At 41.3% G+C, this 24,028-nt stretch overlaps 1 protein-coding gene across 1 annotated transcript in view; it reads left to right on the top strand.

Annotated features, from left to right (window-relative positions):
* Positions 1 to 2,346: 2,346 nt before the first annotated feature.
* UBE2D2 (ubiquitin conjugating enzyme E2 D2) overlaps positions 2,347 to 24,028 on the top strand; it is a 53,404-nt gene continuing 31,722 nt past the window's right edge. Inside the window, exon 1 of the mRNA XM_004420106.3 lies at positions 2,347 to 2,767. Within this exon, the coding sequence (XP_004420163.1) occupies positions 2,744 to 2,767 (24 nt within the window). The 5' untranslated portion in view covers positions 2,347 to 2,743. The remainder of the gene's footprint in view (positions 2,768 to 24,028) is intronic.

Here is a 24,028-nt window from a genome sequence, read left to right as displayed (position 1 = left end):
TTATAAACTGATATCCCTCATGAACATAGATGCAGAAATCTGATTGCTATTTGATGCAGCAATTTCATTTCTAGGAGTTTATCCTAAAGAAGCACTCTTAGAGTTGTACAAAGACTAACTACAGGATATTCATTATGGCAATATTTTTAATAGTAAAAATTGGAAACAACTTAAATGTCCCCAAAAATGTGACCAGTTAAAATATAGTACATTTATATAATAGAATATGTGGCCATTAAAATATGGTAGAAATGTGTATTGGCACAGGAAAATTCACTATATATTGTTTATTTTAAAAATAGATTACCAAAAATTTCAGGTGCTTTTACCACACACACACAAAACGTGAGGAGATAGATATTTTAATTATCTTGACTGTAGTAATCATATCACTATGTTTACGTATATCAAATCATCATGTTGTATACCTTAAATATATACAAACTTTATTTTTAAAAAAGAGGTAGATTACCAAATAGTATTATGGCAAGATCCTACGTTTTTCAAAGAAAATATGTATTTATATGTAAGGAAAAAAGACAACTAAAAAAGAAAAAACGGAAGGATATAAACCAAATATCAAAAATGGTTAGGGGGGGCCGGCTCCGTGGCTTAGCGGTTAAGTGCGCGCGCTCTGATGCTGGCGGCCGGGGTTCGGATCCCGGGAGCACCCCGAGGGATCCCGGGAGCGCCCCGAGGCACCACTTCTCCCTCCAACGTGAGGCCGTGAGGCCGAGTCCCACGTACAGCAACTAGAAGGATGTGAACCTATGACATACAACTATCTACTGGGGCTTTGGGGGGAAAAAACTGAATAAATAAAATCTTTAAAAAAAAAAAAAAATGGTTAGGGGTTGGATGATGGGAGTATGGTTGACTTTTATTTCCTTCCTTTTGCCTATCTGTATTTCTTACAACAAATATATATTGCTTTTCTAATACAAAAAAAATTATTGTTGAAGAAAAAAATTTAAAAATCTGACCAATGGGCATTTTTGTAACTCTCTCATCATATTTCCTAGGAAGAAAAGATTTGGGGCTGTGGAATGTTCCTCTTCACCTCCAACCTCAAATATACCCACCCTGGACGACTGGATACAGTTTTTCCCTCTTTGACTCACTGAGCCCAAGGCGGCCCTGCCCTATCGGTCCATCCTTCTCTGTTCAGTAGGTGAGGCAGTATAAATTTTGCCACTGACCTACCATATGACTTTTGGGAAGATCCTTCCCTTAGGGGCTCCAGTTTCTCCTCTCTAAATTCAGGAGATAGAATCAAGGATCTTCAACGTCCCTTTCACATGGAGGAAAGAACACAGCTTAAGAATCAGAAAACCTCGGAGTGCACTTGAGAAGGTGGCACCATCTCCCGGGAAAATACTCCTTACTATTCTCCCGTGCAAGTGCCTCCAGCCAGATAATAAGCAACTCCCAGCCCAGGCCTGGTCTTATACCTCACTGGTCCTGGTGTAGGGATCGACACAGAGTGGTTGCTCAGTGAATCAGCTGTTTGCCTCCACCTCCTAAAAAACAACTTCGGAATAGGTTTTCTAGGGTGCTCCTGATGGTGATATGAACCACAAGGTTGTTTTAACTACTGGAGCTCACACTGTGTAAGTTTTTTCTGAGGTAATTGGTACAGTGCCTGTTTGTAACAATTCACCAAGCTTCAGCGAGGTCTGGGCACCTCTCCTACGACTGACATGCTGAGACATTCAAGTTGTCATTCAGGTAGCGCCTTGGTTGGAAAGGCCATCTCAGGGCTGCCCGTGGCAGGCTCCAAGAACCACATTCCCGCAGGTGCCTAGGCTGTTACCAGGCGGCTTCTGGAAAGGGAACTGATGAGACCCTAGACTTCGGGGAAGTACCAGCTTTGCCACCGTGGAGCTGTGTGACCTTGGACAAGTCCCTTTCTCCTTAGGGAACGTTGCAACGGGCCTAAGTGGCTCTTCCCGGGTCGGTCTATGCTGTGGGAACGGTCAAGTGATCTGGCAAACATTCGCCTTCAAACGTTTATTGATCTTCGATGACACGCGCGTGGCGGACCAAAGACCAGGTACTCAAGGGTCGCAGCGCGCAAACATCCACGACCCCGCGCCACGGCTCTCGCGAGATCTCCCTGCGCTTCGCGGCGTCATCCTGCAAGCGGCCGTGGCGGCGACGGCGCGTGAGATACTCACAGGGGTGGCACGTATCCCTCCGCCGCCGGCGCGGCCCGGCCCTCCTTCCTCTGGCCCGCCAATCCCCGCGCCTCCCGACCTGCCCCTCGTCCTGGGCCCACCCCGCGCTCCGACGGCCCCACCCCGGCGGCGCCGCCCGGCTGCGCGCCCGCGCGTCTCTTCGTCCACCTGCAGCAGGCAGTCCCTCCGGCTGGCCGACCGAGAGGCGCCGGCCGAGCCCCAGGCCTCGGCTCTTGCTCCCCGGCGGAGGGATCCGCGGCGGCTGAGGGATCCGCGGCGGCTGAGGAGGCGGCGCTGAGCTTTAGAGGAAGAGGCAGCTACGGCGGCGGCTCGGGTGGCAGCACATAAAGGGGCCGCCGCCGGGTGATGTGGTGACCGCTGCGGCAGGCTCAGGAGCCAAGTGGGCCCCGGCCCTCAGTTCGTTCTGCCGGACCCGTGCTCCCGAACTCCCCATCTTCTCCGGCCGACCCGCGATCACCGAGGCGGCCTCGCGCCCCCTCGCCCCTTCCCCGTCCCTCCCCTGTCCCCGTCCCCGCCCCGGGGGCCGCCGCCACCCGCCTCCCACGATGGCTCTGAAGAGAATCCACAAGGTAAGCGGCCGGAGGTCGGGCCTCTGGGCAGGCCAGCTGAGCAGGCTGCGGCCTGCACTTCCCGCCGTCGCCTCCGCCGGGCTCGCGGCCTCTTCAGACCCGGCTGCCGGCGATGGCCCCGCCGGGCGGCCTTCACACCCCACTCCCAGTGATGGCGACCGCGGAGGCCCCGGCGCGCAGCCCGCTCTTAGGCCGGAGGTGCTCGCCGGCTCGGCGTTCCTCCTCGGCCTTCTTTCTAGGCGTTGCGTGGTATGGAGTCTCAGGGCCTCTCCTCGGCCTGGGACTGCTGCACTGGGAGGCCATTGTCCGGCCGTGCCAGGAATGGGGGCTGGGGCTGGGGCTGGGGCGTTGGGCGGCCCCATCGACAGAGGTCGAAAGGGCTTCTATCCCATCTTTGCCGGTTCTCCCTCTCCCCTCCGCCTGCCCTGGCTCCTCCACAGAACCGCCTGAGCTTGGGGCCTGTATCTCAGGCAGACGGAGGAAACCTTTTTGTCCGATCCATAAGTATTTCTTGAGTTCACTTAGCTCTTGGCGGCCGCACACTTTTATCCACTCTGTTCGTCCAGAAACTGTTAGAGTAGGAAGTTAAGAAGGAAAAAAATATGACTCTTTTGAGGGAGGAGGGAAGTAGAGAGAGAAGCGTTTTATTCCTTGAGGTTGCCATATGTAGTCAGAAACTAACACTTCAGTTTTGCGGGAATGGATCTAATAGAAAAACTGTTCAATTGATAAGGGTGGAGGTAGAAACCTGAGCATTGAAAACCACTGGAGAAATTACACAAAGTTTCTTTTGACAGTCTCTTCACAAAATGTATCTTAACGCTTAAATTAGATGATATGTTTAGGGAGACCCTTTTAATTTGGAAGGGATTTTGCTAGATTTTCCATTAGGAGGGATTTCTTTTACCTTTAAGATGAAGGGTTGTTCATCTGGTTATCTCCTAGTGTATGGGCTTGGCTTAAAATTTAGCGCCCCCCCCCCCCCCCACCTTTTAGTGCCTCTCAGTATCACGTTTTTTTCCGTAGAAGTGAGGAAGCACCACTGGTGATTTTTGTTTGGTGTTTCACTTGGCTACTGGGAGAGGTTGTATTAAACCTCTAGCCACTTAGTAAGAAGTAGATCCTGGGATCATCCATCCTCAAGGATGGGATGGAAATGCAAGGGGAAGAGAACCAATTTTCACTTTGCGTTAAACTCAGTGAAAATGCAGATTGTTGGACAGTGTAAACACCTCAGCTCAGCAGTTGGTCTTCATTTCATTCTTGCTCAAAGACCGTTAATGTGGAAGTAATCCCAGTGGTTACTGTAAATTAGGTTAGATCCCTACCAACTTCTTTTGACTTTGATTTCTAACAAATGGAAAAGGGCAGACGTTAGAGTAAATCTTGTACTAAAATGAAACAGGTTATTTGTTAAAAAAGCTTGAACCTTAACCAAAGATCTCTTAAAGAACCATTTAAGGGGCAGGAGCACACTGAGGAATGGTCATCCAAGTAACAATATGTATGCATTTTTAAGGCTTTTAGTAGTTACTAGGCTCTTATAGAGTCTAATTGGGAAGTTATCAACTTGAGATCATACCTGTAGAAGATTGTGTTCTTATTTTAAAACCTGAAGAATTGTGAGTATAATGTGTGATAACTTACATATCAAGAAATGTAGCCTTTAATCTCTACATTGATTGATAGGTGTGTTTTTTCAGAGAGAAATAGCACTCAAAACATGCGTTTTAGTTTTTTAATATATTTTCCCCCAATAATATGGTTTTTTTTTGAGTTACTACATAGTCACTAGATTGTCTCTAAAATATGCCCTTATAAAATTTTAATACAGAAAATCAAGTTTAGATAGTGATAATTTGAACCTTTAAAACTCAGTAGTAACCTTTTTTCTCCCTGGTTTATAACCTGGAGCCCTAATCAAAGTATGGCTTGACTTCTGAGACTGCCAGGAATTAAAAAAAATAAAATTTGTTTTTGGTATACTAGTCAATAAGATTGTGAAAACAAAATGGAGATCATTTTCTTTTTTCAGACTTTTTGTATGACATCAATTATAAGTTGAATGCAGACTGACATAGGTATGAATAAGACCAGTCCTATCTTATCCTTAACCTAGTAATCTATCTATAATGGAACCCCCAAAAGACTTACTTTAATTGATCTTAGTCTTGAACCTTCCCACTTATCATTCTCTGAAAAAAATAGTTCTACTTAAATACCCTCTCAACTTTAGATATCATGAACTGTTGCCTCTGGGTTCTAATAAAATTTTGCTAAGAACAAATACATTTTACGTGTCATCTTTAGGAATTCAATATCTTGTTTCTTTGACAAAGGGAAATAGTGTTCTGTGAATTTGACAGTCCTTTTAATGCCGTGTCTTTTTTGGGAAAAACTTTTGATGGATTTGATTTTGATACACACTTTTAGTTCTCCTGACCTGTGCTTTAACAGAGTGTACCAAAGAGAGTCATTATGAACATCCAGTATAGGTCTGTGCAGGGATTGGGACCCTTTGGGATTATTTGTATCTATACTAAGTGGCCCCAGCCTGCTATGTTTTGAGGTTTTCTGCTGACTTTGTAGGTCTTCAGCTTTGATTTTGATGCTTTGAGTGTCTGCCTCTAGCAGCACCACCCCCAGCCCTTTTCCAGTTGGTTGCATCTCATCTGTTGTGGGCTGGGAAACCAGATCACAGAGCTTATTAAAATTATGTCTAAAATAAGATCCAGTAGGCTCTGAGTGAAGAGAGCTTCATGTGTTCTGTGAACTGTGTGGTCTGTTAGGCTGATCAGAGACCTTTTTAACTTGCTTCCTGTTTTTCGTCTTTACTTTGTTATACAGATGCAGGAGCTCTTTTTGGGGCTCTTAGAGTGCCGTAATATTGAAATACAGGGTTAATTTCTTTATTCGTGGGAAAGATAAAGGGCTGAATATCTTGATTCTTTGAGGAGTTGTAGACAGACCAAACTGAGGATACTAAAAGCTCTTAACAGTAATAGCGCCTTGTATATTTTAATGGTATCTTGCTAGTTATAGTTAACCTTTGGTATATATAGCTTTTTTTCTTTTTTTTTTTTTTTTGGGTGAGGAAGATCAGCCCTGAGCTAATGTCTGTGCCAGTGCTCCTCTTTTTGCTGAGGAAGACTGGCTCTGAGCTAACATCTATTGCCAATCCTCCTCCTTTTTCTCCCCAAAGCCCCAGTAGATAGTTGTATGTCATAGTTGCACATCCTGCTAGTTACTGTATGTGGGATGCCGCCTCAGCATGGCCGGAGAAGCAGTGCCTTGGTGCGCGCCCGGGATCCGAACCTGGGCCGCCAGTAGCGGGAGCACGTGCACTTAACCACTAAGCCACAGGGCCAGCCCCTGGTATGTATAGCTTTAATGCCAGGATCAACGCTTAGTTTATTCTATTTCTGTGATAAAGATTTTTATGGCTAGCTTTTAAGGCACCTCAAGAGACAAAAAAAAATTTTTTCAGTAAAATAAAAGATTTCAAACTCTGATGGCTATAAAGGCCAGTCAGGTAACCAAAGTGAGCAAAGACAATTGGGGGGAACTAGAAATTGCATGTGCTATCAGAAGAGGGCAGCTGCTACCCAGCTCCCTCCAAATGTTGCTATTGCCAGGATCTGTGGGCCCAATGTTGCCAGATTTTCCTTTTTTTTTTTTTTTTTTTTTTTAGGGAAGCTGCAAATCCAGATTTTTGGTAACCAATTCAAGTTAAAAAAACAACAACACTTTTTTGGTAGGTTGGTAGGCATCAGTTTAATATGTGAATTAAAAATAACAAAAGATTGAGGTTCAGTAAGTAATCAAGGGTATAAGGATTAAATCATTTAAACATTACTTTCTATCTTTTAAAGGTTTCAAAATATTACTTTATGTAGATGGGCAAGATTAAGTAGTTTTTCGTAAACTTCTAATCAACTTTGCTGAAATTTTGTATGGTTATGTGTGAGGTCCTAGGGAAAGCCAATTTAGTAGATGCGTTGATCCCCTAGTAGAAATTTATGTCTTACTCTTAACTTCATTATGATGTGTTTCATGTTATGAATCATCTTTCTGTAGACCACATACTTTCAAAATGTCTAAGATTGGGAGATTACCAAAGGATGATTCTTAAGGATATGGGAAAGGAGTTGTAACACTGTAACAGTACTAAATTTTAAAAAAAAGATTATTTTAAAATACTGTACTAGAAGTGTGATACCACACATTACATTAATATTATCAGAGATAAGGATTTAATGAATTCCAATCAAAATGATGAAACAAATTAGCAAATAGTCCTGTGGAGTACTGGGAGCTTTAATGTAATAAATGATTGGCTGAAGATGGCTGTTTGAATTAGCTGTATCTTAGAAAGCAGACATACCTTCTTACTCTGAAAGATAAGCTTCTTGAAATCTCTGGGAAGATTTTTTTTTTTTTCATTAGAAAAGGATTCTTTGCTTTACAAAGTTTCATTGAATTGAGAAACTTTCTTTCGCTCTTCTAGGTTGCTATTTAACTGTAATTTAAACAGCCATCATTGAAGGATAACGGTTAATAAGTCTAGATTTTCTTTAAAGTCTCCCAGTGTGTATTACTGTACTGCTGAGTGACAAAGAGGAAGTTTTGACAAAGTCCAATTCTGGATATTTTAGTTCAGAGAGAGAGAGGGCTGCTAAAATATTCTAGGCGGTTCCCAGGATAGGAATACCTGACTCATGCCTGATGCTGCCAGGAACCTCTGCAGCCTCATCCCAGAAATGCAGGAGCACATTTGTTTTTTCTGTAGAAATAAAGTTTTGGTAGTTAGAGTCCCAAGCTAACCTTCAAAATCAGATTAAACTATGACATGGGAAAATAAAGTAGAACATTTGTTCTTCTGTCTACAGATTTCAAGTAGTAGAATCATAAAATGGGGCCAGCCCCAGTGGGCTTGTGGTTAAGTTTGGTGCGCTCCGCTTTGGTGGCCTGGGTTCAGTTCCCGGGTGCGGACCTACACCACTCTTCTGTCAGTGGCCATGCTGTGGCGGCAGCTCACATACAAAAAGAGGAAGATTGGCAGCGGATGTTAGCTCAAGGCAAATCTTCCTCAGCAAAAAAAAAAAGAATCATAAAATGTTAACACTGCACCACATCTCAGAGCTACTGTCATGTGACTTACTAGGGCTGGATCAAGAACCTGGATTTCTTGACTGTCCACTGTCTTTTCAGGTAGGCCATATACCCTTGCATAGCTGTTAGGTATGTAAACCCAGAGAATGCAGTCTTTTGTTTGTTTGTTTGTTTGTTTGTTTTGTCCAAACAATTGGGTATTTAAACTGTGCCCTGGAACCAGAAGATCTTTTCCTCAAAGTCTGTTTTATTGTTGGAGTCCAGTACTCCACAGGACTATTTGCTAATTTGTTTCATCTTTTTCACTGGAATTCACTCAATCCTTATCTCTGTTACTATTAATGTAAGTATGGTATCAGACTTCTGTGCAAATTTTGAATGTTCTAGCTTCCATATATCTTTTCATCAGAGTCAAATGGGTTTTTTAATCTTTCCAAAAGATTAAGAATCACTGTCCTACTTCCTTAAACACTGTTTTAATCTCAGTAGGTGCCTAATTACTTATTCTACAGAGAAAATAGAAATCTTACGTGTAAATTCTTTGAGATTTCCTTTGAGGCCTTTCAAAACAAAAGTAAAACCCCACAGCTGCCATCCTTAGAGTACTGACTTTGTATCAGAATTACTCAGTCTTCTGAACAACCCTATGAGAATTCTGTTCTCCCCAGATTAGATGAGAAAACGCTGACTTGGAGAAGTAAACAAACTTGCCTGTGATTATATGGTTATGGTAGGAAGAGCCAGGATTCAGATGCATGCGGACTTGACAGTAGAGCTGGCCATTGCTCCAAATTTACTTTAGTCGTTGCTCTTCCCTCTTGTCTCTGGAGAAGCTATACTTTTCCCTTTGCCAAGCTAACTTTTGCTTTCCATCCTATTCTTTCTGCCTGGTCCTTGCTCGCTAGTAATTGTCCCTGCTCTCTTGTTCCAGTCTCTTCTCTACTAACTCTCCTCAGCATCCAAACTTATCCAAGATTTCCCCCATCCTAAAAAACAAAAAAAAAACCTTTTCTTCTCCCCTCCCCCACTAGAGCTAATTCCTTCCTCCTCTTTATCCCTCCCATCTCTGGCATTTCAGTGCCAAAATTCTTGAAAGAATAGTCTGTTGATTGTTCTGGACTGTTTAGTCAGGTCACTGATGATTACTTAGTTGCCAAATTCAATGGTTATGGTCAGTTTTTATTTAAATTTTGTAACAAAGTGGTTATCACTGATTTCCCTTAGCTTCTGATCAATTGCTATCTCCTCCTTCCTCATCTAGTGTTTCCCAACTTTATTAGAACACTTTTCAGGGCCGGCCCCGTGGCTTAGCAGTTAAGTGCGCACGCTCCGCTACTGGCGGCCGGGGTTCGAATCCCGGGCGCGCACCGACGCACTGCTTCTCCGGCCATGCTGAGGCCACATCCCACATACAGCAACTAGAAGGATGTGCAGCTATGACATACAACTATCTACTGGGGCTTTGGGGGAAAAATAAATAAATAAATAAAATTATTTAAAAAAAGTGATCTTCATCAGGTTCTGCATTAAATGTGTTACTGTATATTGTTTTCATTACAGTATAATATGAAAATTTGAAGCAGTGCACTGTAGCAAAAGAAAGAATACAAACTACATATTTTGCAATATTCATGCAGTTAGGCTACTACCAACAGTATTAATTGTCTCATGGACAGACAGGTCACCTAATTTAAAAAAAAATAGAAGTCTATGCTTTGCTTATGTTTATTTTAAAGTTATCTGACTTTTTGGGCTTAAGAATCAAAGGACTCTGCTTTTTATTTAAAACTTCCGTATTCTAGCTATAAGTCCGTGGAGAATGGGTTAGTAAAGTAGAAATATATAAATAAACTTTGATTAAATAACTTCTCAAATATATATTGAATTATGACAAGAAATAGGCTAGATCAGTGGAGTCAAGTAGATAGTGCCCATGGTTAAATGCTGTTTGTGCATCAGAACACAGATGGACATCATTTGCTTTGTGGTATGCAAGTTTCTTGAGACAAATTATTGCTTTAAATCTGCAGAAATATGTAGTATTTTTAAAAACATATATTAAAAGTGGATAAAAATTAGGACAAAAAAAATTGCCGCCTTAATTCCTGTAATACATATTAGTAGCTCATGAGAAATACTGCTGTAATTTAAACAGTTCCAATTGATTCTTCTCAGAATCATTTTCCTTTAGTCTTTGTGCTTTTCCGTATACAGAGAATGTCTTCTTACCCCACCCCCTCCTCCTTCTGAATTCTTTATTCATCCCTGGAGACCCAAAAATGGCTTCTCTGTGAAGCGTGCCCCAGGCATGCAGGCAGTAGGGTTCCACTATAGAACTGTTTCTTATTATGTAGACGTGGTTATTTCTCCCTCTAGACCGAGCTCTCCTGGACAAAGTCCCTGTCTGATTAGTTATATTCCCAGTACCCGACACATAGTAGGCATTCAGTTTTTGCCCATAACATTTAGCGAATGCCAATGGCAAGTGGTGTGGTGGGAAGAAAATAGTAGGATTTTGGAGGAGCATGCCTACTGAGTCATGTTCTAATCCTGTGGCCTTAGGCAAGTCACTCCACTGATTTTCTTTAGCCTCAACTTCCTTGTCTATATAGTGGGGATAGTGTTACATACCCTGCAAGCCTCTGGGGGATGAGGAGGAAAAAAATATGGACTACATAAAAGGTAGTTTTTTTTTTTCTAATAATTTTACTTATTTATTTATTTTTTCCTCCAAAGCCCCAGTAGATAGTTGTATGTCATAGTTGCACATCCTTCTAGTTGCTGTATGTGGGACGCGGCCTCAGCATGGCCAGAGAAGCGGTGCGTCAGTGCGCGCCCGGGATCCGAACCGGGGTCACCAGCAGCGGAGCACGCGCACTTAACCGCTAAGCCACGGGGCTGGCCCTAAAAGGTAGTTTTTAGTATTAATTATCACTGTGACTTTGCCCAGTAATGTTGACCCATGGAATTGGTAGAATCTTGAAATCTTAGGTGTCAGTGTTAAGTGTCTGTTTAGCGTTTCACTTCATTGCCACCCCAATCAAAAAGAAAAGGAAAAAAAACACATACTGATGTTATGCAAGTAATCTTTTATAATATTTCTAAATGGAAAAAGGGACTGAATTCCAAATTTTTTCTTTAACAAACTTCAAAATATTGTTGCCTGGCCCCGTCCGTGGCTTAGTGGTTAAGTATGTGTGCTCCGCTGCTGGCGGCCCGAGTTCGGATCCCGGACGCGCACCGACGCACCGCTTCTCCGGACATGCTGAGGCCACGTCCCACATACAGCAACTAGAAGGATGTGCAGCTATAACATACAACTATCTACTGGGGCTTTGGGGGGTAAAATAAATAAATAAAATTATAAAAAAAAAAATATTGTTGCCTTAATATGTTTCTAATACTTGTGATATTTTTGTAGGTCTAGAAGTGAAAACAATTCTCTTAACATTATCTCATAGTAGAAGTATCTGCTGCTGTCCCTTGAGCACTTCTGCCCACCACCTGTAGAGCACCATGCCAATAAAAGTGGTAGCCCTCCTTTGCCAACTTCTTAGGGGCTTATAATCAGATAAAAAATTTTAAATGAAAGTTAAGTTTTACAGAAGCAACAATGAAATCAGTTTAGAAATAGATTTCTTAAAATAATAGTATACTAATGGGAATGAGTGGTTTTCTTTAGATTAAATGTCCTCTTATTTATACCATCTATATTGGTTTCATGGGGCTGCTGTAATAAATTTCCAAAATCTGAGTGGCTTAAAACAATAGAAATCTATTCTCGCACGGTTCTAGAGGCCAGAAGTCTGAAATCAGTGTATCAGCAGGGCCACACTCTCTCTGGAGGCTCTATGGGAGAATCTTTTCCTTGCCTCTTCCAGCTTCTGGTGGCTGTTAGCTTCCTTGGTTCATGGCCACATGAGTCCAATCTCTGCTTTCATCTTCACATTACCTTCTCCTCTGTGTGTATGTCTTCTCTTTTATCTCTTATAAGGACACTTGATATTAAATTTAGGGCTCACCCAGGTAATCCAAGATGATCTTATCCCAAGATTCTTAATTTAATTACATCTGCAAAGACCCTTTTTCCAAATAAGGTAACTTTCACAGGTCCCAGGAATTAAGATGTGGCACATATCTTTTTGGGGACCATTCAGTCCAATATACCATCTAATCACCAAAATCTAGTCAAATGACTGCTGTAATTGCCTTTGGGCTTTTCTGGTTTGGCTTTTTTTTTTTTTTTAATTATTTATTTATTTATTTATTTTCCCCCAAAGCTCCAGTAGATAGCTGTATGTCACAGCTGCACATCCCTCCAGCCGCTGCACGTGGGACGCGGCCTCAGCACGGCCGGAGAAGCGGTGCGTCGGTTTGCGCCCGGGATCCAAACCAGGGTCGCCAGCAGCGGAGTGCGCCCACCCAACCGCCAAGCCACGGGGCCGGCCCTGGTTTGGCTTTTTTTTAACTTTCTAAAATTTTGAAACAATCTCAAACATACAGAAAAGTTGCAAATACAACACCTAGAACCTTCTTTCCTTTAACCATTTTAGAGTAAGTTGTCAGCATGATGCCTCATCGACCCCAAATACTTTAATGTATATTTCTTACAAACAAGAACATTCTGCTACATAATCACAATACAAGCATTAATATTAGGAAATTTTCATTGAGATCTTACTGCCATCTAATCGTGAGACCCCATTCAAGTTTTGCCAGTTGTTCCAACGATGTCCTTTATAGGATAGAATCCAGTCCAGAGTTATATTGCATTTAGTTATCTCTCTATAGTCTCCTTCAATTCCTTAACCTTGCCTTGGCTTCATGACCTTGATGCTTTTAAAAATTACAGTCCGGGGCGGGCCCGGTGGTGCAGCGGTTAAGTGCTTGCGCTCCGCTTTGGAGGCCCGAGGGTTCGCAGGTTCGGATCCTGGGCGCACACCAATGCACCGCTTGTCAAGCCATGCTGTGGCAGGGTCCCATATAAAGTAGAGGAAGATGGGCACGGATGTTAGCCCAGGGCCAGCCTTCCTCTGCAGAAAGAGGAGGATTGGCATTAGATGTTAGCTCAGGGCTGATCTTCCTCACAAAAAAAATAAATAAAATCAAAAATAAAAATTACAGTCCAGTTATTTTGCAGAATGTCCCCCCTGTTTGGGTTTGTCTGATGTTTCTTCGTGATCAGATTTAGGTCATGCATCTTTCTCAAGAATGTCACAGAAGCAATACTGTGTCCCTCTCTTTTCATGCGATCAAGTGGTGCATGATTTTGGTTAGATTCTTTTTTCATTGCGTTATGTCAGGTATGCAATTTCAGTTTGATCCATTACTGAGAATTTTCACTTCTATTGCTTGATTAAGGTGATGTCTACCGGAGTTCCCTACTATAGAGTTATTCTTTTTCCCTTTATAATGAATAAGTAATTTGTTGGGAGACACTTTGAGAATATGTACTTATCCTGTTTGTATTATTTATCTATTTCTGCATTAAAAAGTACCCCAAAACTTAGCTGCTTAAAACAAAAGACATTTATTATCACATAGTTTCTGAAGATCAGTAATCTGAGAATGACTTATAGCTAGGTGGTTCTGGCTCAGGGTCTTTTTTGAGCTTGCAGCCAAGCTGTTGCCTGGGTTTGCAGTTCTCTGAAGGCCAGAGGATCCCCTTCCAAGCTCACTCCCATGGTTGTTGGCATCTTTCAGTTCCTTGTGGGTTGTTGGACTGAGGGACTCATTTCTTCCCCATGTGGGTCTCTCCATAGGGCTGCCTAAGTGGACTGGCTTCCCTCAGAGTGATCCGAGAGAGAGAGAGCAACCAAATGAAAGCCCACAGTATCTTTTATAACCTAATCTCAGAAGTTTTACCATCACTTCTGCCACATTCTGTTGGTCTCACAGATTCCTCCCACTGGTACAATGTGGGAGAGAGGACTACACAAGGGTGTGAATACTAGAAGTAAAGGATCATTGGGAGCCATCTTGGAGTCCAACAGGAGTGTGGTACCCACACTCCAACTGTTACTCAAAGATTTTTAACTTTTTCATTTTTAAATTTATATTTGTATGGACTCATGATTTCCTATTTTATTCAGATGGGTTATAATAATTTATTATCACTTATTTTAACGCTCAATATGTCCTGGATTTGCTCTTTTTTTCCCCCATCATTCTTTGAGCACTTCTTTACGTCCTGGCACAACAAGATGTTTCTGGCTTTTTCTTCTACTTCCCCGGCTCTAACCCTGTAATCATCTGTTTTTCCAAGGATCCTGAGTTCTTTTAGTGGAGAATGTTATTTAGAAACCAAGATCTGGATGCTAGGTGTGCTCAGTGCTCTTGGAATCTCACTACTTCCAATCTTTCTCAGTATAATCAGTGGATGTAGCTAGAGAATATGTGTATATGTATATACACACACATAAACACACATCTCCATGTATATTTACTTTTATCTATATATATATCAAAAACCATGAATTCACACTGGTACTTCTAATTCCAGTCCAGTACCATGGGGTTTAGTTTATATTTCATCCTTTCAGTATTGGTATTCCTTTTCTGACAATGAAAAACCTGGCTTCTATTGTTCTTAATATATTTGCTCATTTGATTCGTTCCCCTGTATATAATCAACCTCCCATTTCTGTGGCCCACCTGCATAGATACCATTCTTGTTCCCCCCTCCCCTGGGGATACTCTTCTTAACTCTCTCCTGACTTGGACATCCTGCACTGGATCATGCCCATCCACCACCCATGGATGCCCTCACTATTTTTTTTTAAAAGGTAAAAAATAAAAGACTTCTTATTTGACATAAACATTTGGATAAAAACTTTTTTTGTGTGTGAGGAAGATCAGCCCTGAGCTAACGTCCATGCTAATCCTCTTCTTTTTGCTGAGGAAGACTGGCTCTGAGCTAACATCTATTGCCAATCCTCCTCCCTTTTTTTCCCCAAAGCCCCAGTAGATAGTTGTATGTCATAGTTGCACATCCTTCTAGTTGCTGTATGTGGGACACGGCCTCAGCATGGCCGGAGAAGCGGTGCGTCGGTGCGCGCCCGGGATCCGAACCCGGGCCGCCAGTAGTGGAGCGCACGCACTTAACCGCTAAGCCATGGGGCTGACCCAAAACTTTTTAAAATAATAGTGTTAGTCATGTACAACATTACTTAAAGCAGGTAGAGTAAGTTCACCAAACAGGTAGAGTAGTGGTTGTGACCACATAGCACTTTTCCCAGTTAGGGAATATGGCATTTTCTATAGCCCATTCTTGGAGAAAACTAAGACGACAATTTTAGTTTAGTGTTATTATTCTGAGACAATTTTGATAACTGTAGTAACCTGTATAAACTAGTCTCCATTCTTAGAAATAGTTGTAAACAACCATGATTAAAAGTCCCGAAACTTATGTTTTATAATGAAATAGTTTATGTATACAAAAAGTTTTAGACACTGATATGACCAACGCCTGTGTACTTATGACCCAGCTTAAGATTCAGACCTATCTAATTTAGCTTTTGTTAAAGTTAAGTCAGGAGTGATGGCTGCTTCTGGTAATTTATGAGCTTGGTCTTTGCATATTTAGAAATATTATTCATGTTTTGATACGGATGCATTGTTGTAGGTGATGGGGAATTACTTGTGAAACCTCCCCTACTTCATCCATTGCATCAGAGTAATAACATATCATCACTGAGTTTAGTAGTAGGTCAGATTCCTGTCCATTGAAAGGTTATTTGTGACTTTAAGCATTATGCTTCACTTGTTGACTAGAAATAATAAAATCCACTTTGAAATTATTGTGCTTACCAGGAGTATATCATACGTATTTGTGAGCTCTTTTTAAAATTGTGACTTACCATGGTATTTAGTATATCAATTTCAAGGTTGATTTGAGACTATTTCCAAAATGTTTAAAACACTGATTAAATTGGTTTAAGACAAAAATTTAAATGCCTTTTCAGGGCCGGCCCCGTGGCTTAGTGGTTGAGTGCATGCGCTCCGCTACTGGCGGTCCGGGTTCGGATCCCGGGCGTGCACCGACGCACCGCTTGTCCGGCCATGCTGAGGCCGCGTCCCACATGCAGCAACTAGAAGGATGTGCAGCTATGACATACAACTATCTACTGGGGCTTTGGGGGGAAAAAAAGGAGGAGGATTGGCAATAGATGTTAGCTCAGAGCTGGTCTTCCTCAGCAAAAAGAGAAGGATTAGCATGGATGTTAGCTCAGGGCTGATCTTCCTCACAAAAAAAAAAAATTCCTTTTCAAAAGAGAAATAGTTGAGGGGCTGGCCTGGTGCCACAGCGGTTCAGTTTGTGTGTTCCACTTCGGCGGCCCAGGGTTCACCGGTTCGGATCCTGGGCGCGAACCTACTCACCGCTCATCAAGCCATGGTGAGGGGTTGTCCCACATAGAACTGGAAAGACCTACAACTAGGGTATACACCTGTGTACTGGGGGCTTTGGGGAGAAAAGGAAAAAGTTGAAGATTGGCAGCAGATGTTAGCTCAGGGCCAATCTTCCTCAAAAAAAAAAAAAGAGAAATAGTTATACTCTTTATTTTCATCATTACAGGACAAATCTCTAATGTATAAAATCAGTTGAACTTACAGTGGCAATCCCAAAACATGCTTTTGCAGTAACTTTTTTTTCATTATATATGTCTTATTTTAGTTCCTCTATTGTTGAATCTATAGATGTGGAAATTAAATTGTATGCGGTCACATGCAACATTAGTACAAGGTTAAAAAATTGTTCAGACTTTGAGGAACAACGTGAAACTAACAGTGTTTATAGGCATTTGGAAAGGAGCTATTAGTTTCTTAGGCCAGATGGTAAACGTGACTTGATCTCTCCTCTTAGAGCCTGAGATAGGACCACCAGTGTGGCACTCTTTTTACTTTTGTGGTCAGTATTTTCCTTGTCTTCTAGCTTTCAGTATTGCTGGCAAGTCCAATACTGTTCTGATTCCTGATGTGTGACCAGTTTCCTTTCGGAAAGCTTACAGGTTTTCTTTGTCCCCAGTGTTGTGAAATTTCATTATGTGTGGTGGTGTAGGTTGATTTTCATTTATTTTGCTTGACATTTGGTTGGTCTTTTTGAGCCAGAAATTCATGTCCTGAGGTTTTGAGAAATTTTCTAGAATCGTTTTGTTCATGGTTTCATTAACTTCATTTTCTCTGTTCTCTGTCTCTTTTTAAACTATTATTGCAATGTAGACTTCCTGGACTGGTCTCCCCTCTCCCCCTTCTATCTATATGGATTTGCCTATTCTGGACATTTCATATAAATGAAATCATACAGTATGTGACCAAAAGTATCTGGCTTCTTTTGTTTAGCATAGTATTTTCAAGGTTTATACAAGTCGTAGTATGTATCTGTACTTAATTCCTTTTTATGGCTTAATAATATTCCATTGTGTGGCTATACCACATTTTCTTTTTCCATTTATCCGTTGATGGGCATTTGGGCTGTTTTCCACTTTTTAACTATGAAGAATAATGCTGCTATGGACATTTATTTTCAAATTTTTGTGTTTTCAAATTTTTATGTGAACATGTTTTCATTCCTCTTGGATATAAACCTAAGAGTGGAATTGCTGGGTCATGTGGTAATTCTCTGTTTAACTTTTTTTATTTTTTATTTTTTATTTTTATTTTTTTTGTGAGGAGATCAGCCCTGTGCTAACATCCACCAATCCTCTTTTTTTGCTGAGGAAGACGGCCCTGGGCTAACATCTGTGCCCATCTTCCTCCACTTTATATGGGACGCTGCCACAGCATGGCTTGCCAAGCAGTGCGTCGGTGCGCACCCGGGATCTGAACCAGCGAACCCCGGGCCGCCGCAGCGGAGCGCGCGCACTTAACTGCTTGCGCCACCGGGCAGCCCCCTGTTTTAACTTTTTGAGGAACTGTTGCCAGACTGTTTTCCAAACTGGCTGCAATATTTTACGTTCCCACTAGCAATGTATAAAGGTTTCAGTTTCTCCACATCCTCACTAATGCTTGTTACTTTATTATTTTGATTATAGCTTTCCTAGTAGGTGTCGATATATCATTGTTGTTATGATTTGTGTTTCTCTAATAACTAAATGATGTTGAGCATCTCTTCATGTGCTCATTGGCCATATATATATCCTCGTTGGAGACATGTATCCTTTGCCCATTTTTAAATTCGGTAGTCTTTTTATTGTTGAGCTGTAAGAATTGTTTATATATTCTAAACCATTTATATATACAAAACCATTATCAGATATGTGATTTGCAAAATTCTTCTCCCATTTTATGGGTTGCTTTTCACTTTCTTCATGGATGTACAGAAGTTTTAAATTTTGCTGAAGTCCAATTTATCCAATTTTTTGTCACTTGTGCCTTTGGTGTCATATCTGAGAAGTCATTGCTTAATCCAAGGATATGAAGATTTACATTTATGTTTCCTTTTAAGAGCTTTATAGCTTTTTAACTCTTATATTTAGGTCTTTGATCTATTTTTTCCAGTTTTTTTTTATTGTTGTAAAATATATATAACATAAAATTTGCTATCTTAATCATTTTTAAATATACAGTTCAGTGGTTTTAAGCACATTCATATTGTTGTGCAACCATTACCACCATCCATCTCCAGAGCTCTTTTCATCTTTCAAAACTGAAATTGTATACCCGTGAAACAATAACTTCCCATCCTCTCTCTCCTCAGTCCCTGGCAACCATTCTACTTTCTGTCTCTGATTTTGGCTAAGTTCCTCATATAAGTGGAATCATACACTATTTATCTTTTTGTGACTGACTCATTTCACTTAGCACACTGTCCTCAAGGTTCATCCATGTTGTCAGAATTTCCTTCCTTTTGAAAAGTTTTTTTTTTTAATAATTTTATTTATTTATTTATTTTTTCCCCCAAAGCCCCAGTAGATAGTTGTACGTCGTAGCTGCACATCCTTCTAGTTGCTGTATGTGGGACGCGGCCTCAGCATGGCCGGAGAAGCGGTGCGTCGGTGTGCGCCCGGGATCCGAACCCGGGCCGCCAGCAGCGGAGCGCGCGCACTTAACCGCTAAGCCACGGCGCCGGCCCAGAATTTCCTTCCTTTTTAAGGCTAAATAATATTCCATTGGGTACACACATACACACACCCCCCACACACCACATTTTGCCTATCCATTCATCCGCTGATGGACACTTGGGTTGTTTACACGTTTTGGCTATTCTGAATAATGCTGCTATAAACATGGGTGTACAAATATCTCTTCCAGACCCTACTTTCAACTATTTGAGTATGTACCTAGAAGTGGAATAGCTAGGTGATAGGTAATTCTACTTTTAATTTTTTGAGGAACTGCCATACTGTTTTCCACAGTGGCTATACTTATACATTTTACATTCATACCAGTAATGCACAAGGGTTCCAATTTCTCCACATCCTCACCAACGCTTGTTATTTTCTGTTTTTGTTTGTTTGTTTTGATGATAGCCATCCTGATGGGTGTGAGGTGGCGGTCTTTGGTACATTTTAAGTTAATTTTTGTGTATGGTGTGAGGTAGCCATCTAGTTCATCTTTTGCATGTGAATATCCAGTTGTCCTAGCACCATTTGTTGAAAAGACTGTTCTTTCCCCCCTTGAACTGTTTTGGCAGTTGTGTCAAAAACCAGTTGGGCATAGGTGTATGGGTTTATTTCTGGACTCGCAATACTATTCCATTGATCTATATGTTTATTCTTATGCCAGTACCATACTCTCTTGAATACTGTAGCTTTGTATTGGGTTTGAAATCAGGAAGTGTGAGGCCTCCAACTTTGTTCTTTTCCAAGATTGTTGTGGCTCTTTGGATCCCTTGCATTCCCTTATGAATTTTAGGATCAGCTTGTCATTTCTGTAAAAAAAAGAAAAAAAAAAGGCAGTTGGAATTTTGATAGAGATTGCATAGAATCTGTAGATCAATTTTGGGGTGTTTGGACTAGTCCTCCTATATTTCTTCTCTGTTTTCCATCTTTGTCTTTTATTTGCTTTCTGGAAGACTCTCGTTCTCAGAATATTTGTTTTAAGGATTTTGCTCTTGTTTCATAGAAACAATAGCTTCTCTTACCTTTAAGGATATTCATGATAGTTTTTGTTTTGTTTTGACTTTTTCTTCTCCTTGCATGGTCCTTGTTTTCTCCTGCTTTTTTTTTCCCACATTGTTTTGGTCTTTATCTTTCATGTTGAAGATGAATCATCAGATAGCTCATTCCTTCATTGTAAGTTGTCTATCCTTATTTAAGAGTAGGGCACTAAAACGCTGATTAAAAGATCTGAGCATATGGGAGTGAAGCTTGGCAACTGTGGAATTCAGTTTTTGGTTTGCTGGCTTGGCTGTTTCTCTGGATGAACCACTAATGTTAGTGAATTGTATTCTTTATCTTGTGCTGGTCAGATTTTCCTGAGAAGAATCTTCTCATCTCCTGCCTGGAAGGTACAGGCTGGGCTTCCAGTGTTTTCAGAACCACTGGGAACAAAGTGTGTACATAAATGTTCACTTAACCTTCCTGTTTTCCATATATCATCCATGCCCTTGACTTTGCTTAGTGTCTCTCAGTTTTGAGACCTTCTATTTTATTTTCTCCAGAGAACAAACCTCTGGCTTGTTGCTTGGGAATGTGGGGAGGGCACATATTGGAGGAGTCTAGAGTCAAGGAAGTGATCCAGATGTCACTTTATTAGTTTTAAGTTTTAAGATTTAAACTAGTTTTAAGATTTTTATCCATAAACAACATGTAGTATTGTTTTGGATATGGTCAAAATTTACATAGATGTTATGGAAATGTGTACATTTTAACTAACATGCATTTTCAATGAATACAAATATACCAACAATATATTTTTTTAAAATTTATTCCTCTTTGATAGACGTTTGTTTCCAAGTTCTTGCTACTACAGACACTGAAGCATCAACATCCCCATACGTGTGTCTTGGCGTATATAGATGAGAGTTTCTCTTTAGAGTGTGAGCCTTTTTTTCTTTTTTTTTTTTTTGGTGAGGAAGATCAACCCTGAGCTAACATCCATACTAATCCTCCTCTTTTTGCTGAGGAAGACCGGCTCTGAGCTAACATCTATTGCCAATCCTCCTCCTTTTTTTTTTTCCCAAAGCCCCAGTAGATAGTTGTATGTCATAGTTGCACATCCTTGTAGTTGCTGTATGCGGGACGTGGCCTCAGCATGGCTAGACAAGCCGTGCATCGGTGCGCGCCTGGGATCCGAACCCAGGCTGCCAGTAGTGGAGCACGTGCCCTTAACCGCTAAGCCATGGGGCCAGCCCATGAGCCTTTTCAGTTTTGTAATATATTGCCGAATTGTTTTCCAAAGTTTTTAGACATCCAACTACAGGATATGAGAGTTTCTGATTAATTTTTTTTCTTTTAAAATTTCCCTTACTATGAACACACTGTAGAAAAATGCACAAAACAGATGTCTAATAAATTTCAATGAAATTTTCAAACATATACCAACATTGTGCATTCTATAACAAATTTCCATGTACCCCAATACCCATCATTTTTTGTTAATTTTTTTTTTTTCAGTGAGAAAGATCGGCCCTGAGCTAACATCTGCCAATTCTCCTCTTTTTGCTGAGGAAGACTGGCCCTGGGCTAACATCTGTGCCCATCTTCCTCCACTTTATATGGGACACCGCCACAGCATGGCTTGCCAAGCGGTGCGTCGGTGCACGCCCGGTATCCCAACTGGCGAACCCTGGGCCCCCGCCGTGGAGCACGCGCACTTAACCTCTTGCGCCACTGGGCAGGCCCCATGTTAATTCTTGATAATGTCTTCCACCCTCACTGGATTAATTTGAAGCCAATCCCAAATATCATATCATTTTATCTGTAAATAATTCAGAATGTATTACTAAGAAATAAGGCAGTGATTCTCAGCTGGGGGTGATTTTGCTCACCAGGTGACATTTGGCATTATTTGTAGGCATTTTTGGTTGTTGCAACTGGGAGGCTATTGGGTGCTACTGGCATCTAGTAGGTAGAGGCTAGGGAGTTGCTAAACATCCTACAATGCATAGGACAGCCCTCAACAACAAAGAATTATCTGGCCCAAAATGTCAGTAAGTACCCAGATTGAGAAACGCATGAAATAAGGACTCTTAAAAAATCACACACACAATACAATTATCACATCTAAAAATATGAACAATAATTTCCTGATTTCAAATGTCCAGTCGTTTTAAAATTTGTCTCTGTCAAATGAGGTTTTATTCTTTTTTACATTTGATTTGTTTGAATCAGTATATAAACAGAGTCAACTAATTGCATTTGGTTAATGGCTTTTAAGTCTTTGTTAATATAGAGGTATCCCTCTTTTTTTTTCTTAGACTTATTTTGTTGAATAAAACAGGTCCTTTGTTCTGTATACTGTCCCACATTCTCTAGATATTGCTGATTGTATCCTCATCTACTTAAACAGATGTGAAAGCAGTCGTCCTGTTTTTAGCCCTACTTCCAGGAGTTGCTTGCACTATCAACTTCTGAGCCTTGTAAATTTGGTTCCTTCTTAAATTTTTCCCATGAATTAGGATTCACCTTCTTGGGACTGCTAAGTCACTATCACTCATCAGTCTGCTTTTTAGCTTCCAAAAGTTTGTTGGTGTTTTCTCCTCTCCCATTCTTTGTACTTGTGGGTTTAAGCCTTTAAAATAAGAATCTGTTTATTGTTCCTTTAAATAGGATTTTGGGAGAGAGTAAAAGTTATATGTTCAAATTTGTCACTTTGCCTGGAAGTCTGAGATACTTTCAATGGTTCTTCCTGTATATATTTCTAAACACATTCTGTAGTGTTATACCAAAATTTCTATTTCTAGGCATTGTAACTCTAAAGGAACAGGTACTTCAAAAGTCATAAAATACAGAACCCTGTGGATCTCATTATCTTTATTTTATTTATTTATTTAATTTTATTTATTTATTTATTTTTCCCCCAAAGCCCCAGTAGATAGTTGTATGTCATAGCTGCACATCCTTCTAGTTGCTGTACAGGGGACGCGGCCTCAGCATGGCCGGAGAAGCGGTGCGTTGGTGCGCGCCCGGGATCTGAACCCGGGCCGCCAGCAGCGGAGTGCGCACACTTAACCGCTAAGCCCCGGGGCCAGCCCCTCATTATCTTTATGTAGCTGATAAAAGTATTGGATGTTTAGATATTTTTTAAAATAGTTCATGATTTTCTCCTAGATAAATATGTAACATTTGAAAATGGCTATCTTCTAAATTTGGGTAAGGTGGGCTAGCTTATTGTTTACCTCATTTGAAGTTTTAGGTCAATATTTATACCTGCTAAGATTAGGGGCTGGCCTGGTGGCATAGTGGTTAAGTTCGCTTGTTCTGCTCTGGCGGCCCAGGGTTCGCAGGTTTGGATCCCGGGCGCGGACCTATGCACTGCTTATCGAGCTGTGCTGTGGCAAGCGTCCCACATAAAATAGAGGAACATGGGCACAAATGTTACCTCAGGGCCAGTATTCCTCAGCACAAAGAGGAGGATTGGCAACAGATGTTAGCTCAAGGCTAGTCTTCCTCACACACACGTAAAAAAAATAACACGCTAAGAGAAAGCACACATTTCCCATAATGTAAATGGTTTACTCAACACATATAACGCATAACCTCATTAAAAAAAGGTTAAATATTGTTTGGTGTTGTAAAGGACCCTACACAATATATTAGGATGTCAAATCTGAAGGGACATAGATCACTTGAAATAAACTACTTTATCATGACTTTCCCTTCTTAGCAGTTTTATATATATATATAACTTCAGTTTTTTTTTTGCTGAGGAAGATTCTCCCTGAGCTAACATCTGTGCCAGTCTTCCTCTATTTTGTATGTGGGTTGCTGCCACAGCATGGCTGACGAGTGATGTAGGTCCGCCCCAAGGATCCAAACCTGCAGACCCGGGCTGCCGAAGCAGAGTGCTCCAAACTTAACCACCAGGCCACGGGACCGGCCCCACCATGGTATTTTAAAATATTAAAAATATTTCTTGGGGCCAGCCCAGGGGCATAGTGGTTAAGTTCACGCACTCTGCTTCGGCGCCCCGGGGTTCGCTGTGTTGAATCCTGGGCACAGACTGACACACCGCTCATCAAGCTGTGCTGTGGTGGTGTCCCACATA

Source organism: Ceratotherium simum, chromosome 4 (assembly GCF_057802395.1).
Source record: "Ceratotherium simum simum isolate JZ-2026a chromosome 4, ASM5780239v1, whole genome shotgun sequence".
Taxonomy (NCBI): Eukaryota; Metazoa; Chordata; class Mammalia; order Perissodactyla; family Rhinocerotidae; genus Ceratotherium; species Ceratotherium simum.
This window is presented reverse-complemented; position numbering and strand designations above follow the sequence as displayed.